Source organism: Limulus polyphemus, unplaced genomic scaffold (assembly GCF_000517525.1).
Source record: "Limulus polyphemus unplaced genomic scaffold, Limulus_polyphemus-2.1.2 Scaffold3975, whole genome shotgun sequence".
Classification (NCBI taxonomy): domain Eukaryota; kingdom Metazoa; phylum Arthropoda; class Merostomata; order Xiphosura; family Limulidae; genus Limulus; species Limulus polyphemus.
In genome coordinates this window covers 32,810-34,252 of record NW_013669585.1, presented here as the reverse complement: position 1 = coordinate 34,252, position 1,443 = coordinate 32,810, and the positions used below count along the sequence as shown (strand labels likewise).

General features: G+C 33.2%; 1 protein-coding gene across 1 annotated transcript in view; it reads right to left on the bottom strand.

The window, feature by feature from the left end:
- Window positions 1–1,443, bottom strand: part of LOC106470387 (FK506-binding protein 2A-like) — a 10,583-nt gene that overhangs the window by 3,950 nt on the left and 5,190 nt on the right. Inside the window, exon 2 of the mRNA XM_013930937.2 lies at window positions 640–776. Coding sequence (XP_013786391.1) covers window positions 640–776 — 137 coding nt within the window. The remainder of the gene's footprint in view (window positions 1–639; window positions 777–1,443) is intronic.

Below are 1,443 nucleotides of genomic sequence, written 5' to 3'. Positions count from 1 at the left end.
TATACTGTTCTGCCAGCTTGATCATCTTATTTACATCTTTTTGGTGCTCTCTTCTTTAGGAACAGTGACACATCATTTAAACACGTGACCATGAACTGTTCACGTACTAATAGGTCTGCCAGTTCCTCAAAACGTTTTTCAAACATGGCCATGTCAGTCCATCTGGTAAAGTATCGCCGTAGACATGCTATAAACTGAAATACAGTTTCTTCAGTAAGTTCACTAAAACTCACTAGTCAAGACCAATTACTGTCTTAAAAGTAGTTGCTAATAATTAGTGATGACTTTATAACTACCTCAAAACACACTGAATCCCCATCCAAAGAAAAAGTGAGGTAATGATGATTACTTTATAAATACCTTAATGTTTCACTGAATCCCCTTTCGAACGATAAACTAATTAGATACTGATCACTTTATAAACACTTAACGACACATTGAGTACGTTCAGCTGAGTTTATAAATACTTTAATGTCACGTTGAATACTGTTAAAGAATCACACAAACAGACTGTTTGGTAATGATTTATTTAGTAGCCACCTTACATGTAGCGAGGCTCATATGGATTAACATCTATAAGAAATAAATAGAAAATTATTACATTTCCTTTTTATTCTTATACTATTCTGTTTTAAATACCTTTTCTTCTTGTTTTATCATCTGGAACCACAATCTTTCGTTTTTCACCAACACACATTCCGAGAATTCCCTCCTCAAACTCTTTCGCGAGCATACCAAATCCTAGTTGTACTTCCATTGGTACACCTCGGTCGTACCTTTATTTGAAATAAATATTACTTACTTCATATATAATTATGATCATTTTTAAATCACAAAACATAACCATAGATATGATCCGGAATTCGTCTCTAAACAAAACGTACTATAAATATAACCCTAAATTCGACTCTAAACAAAACATAACTATGGGTGTAGCCCTAACTCCGTCGTTAAACAAAATACAACTATGGATATAGCCCTAACTCTGTATTTAATCAAAATATAGCTATGGATGTAGCCCTAACTCTGTCTTTCACCAAAATATAACTATGGATATAGCCCTAATTCTGTATTTAACCAAAATATAGCAATGGATATAGACATAACTCTGTATTTAACCAAAATATAGCTATGTATATAGGCCTAACTCCGTCTTTAACCAAAATGTAGCTATGGATATAGACATAACTCTGGATTTAACCAAAATATAGCTATGGATATATCCCTAACTCCGTCTTTAACCAAAATATAGCAAAGGATATAGCCCTAACTCCGTCTTTAACCAAAATATAGCTATGGATATCGCTCTGACTCTGTATTGAACCAAAATATAGCTATGGATATCGCTCTGACTCTGTATTGAACCAAAATATAGGCATTGATATAGCCCTAACTCTGTATTTAACCAAAATATAGCTATGTATATAGACCTAACTTCGTCTT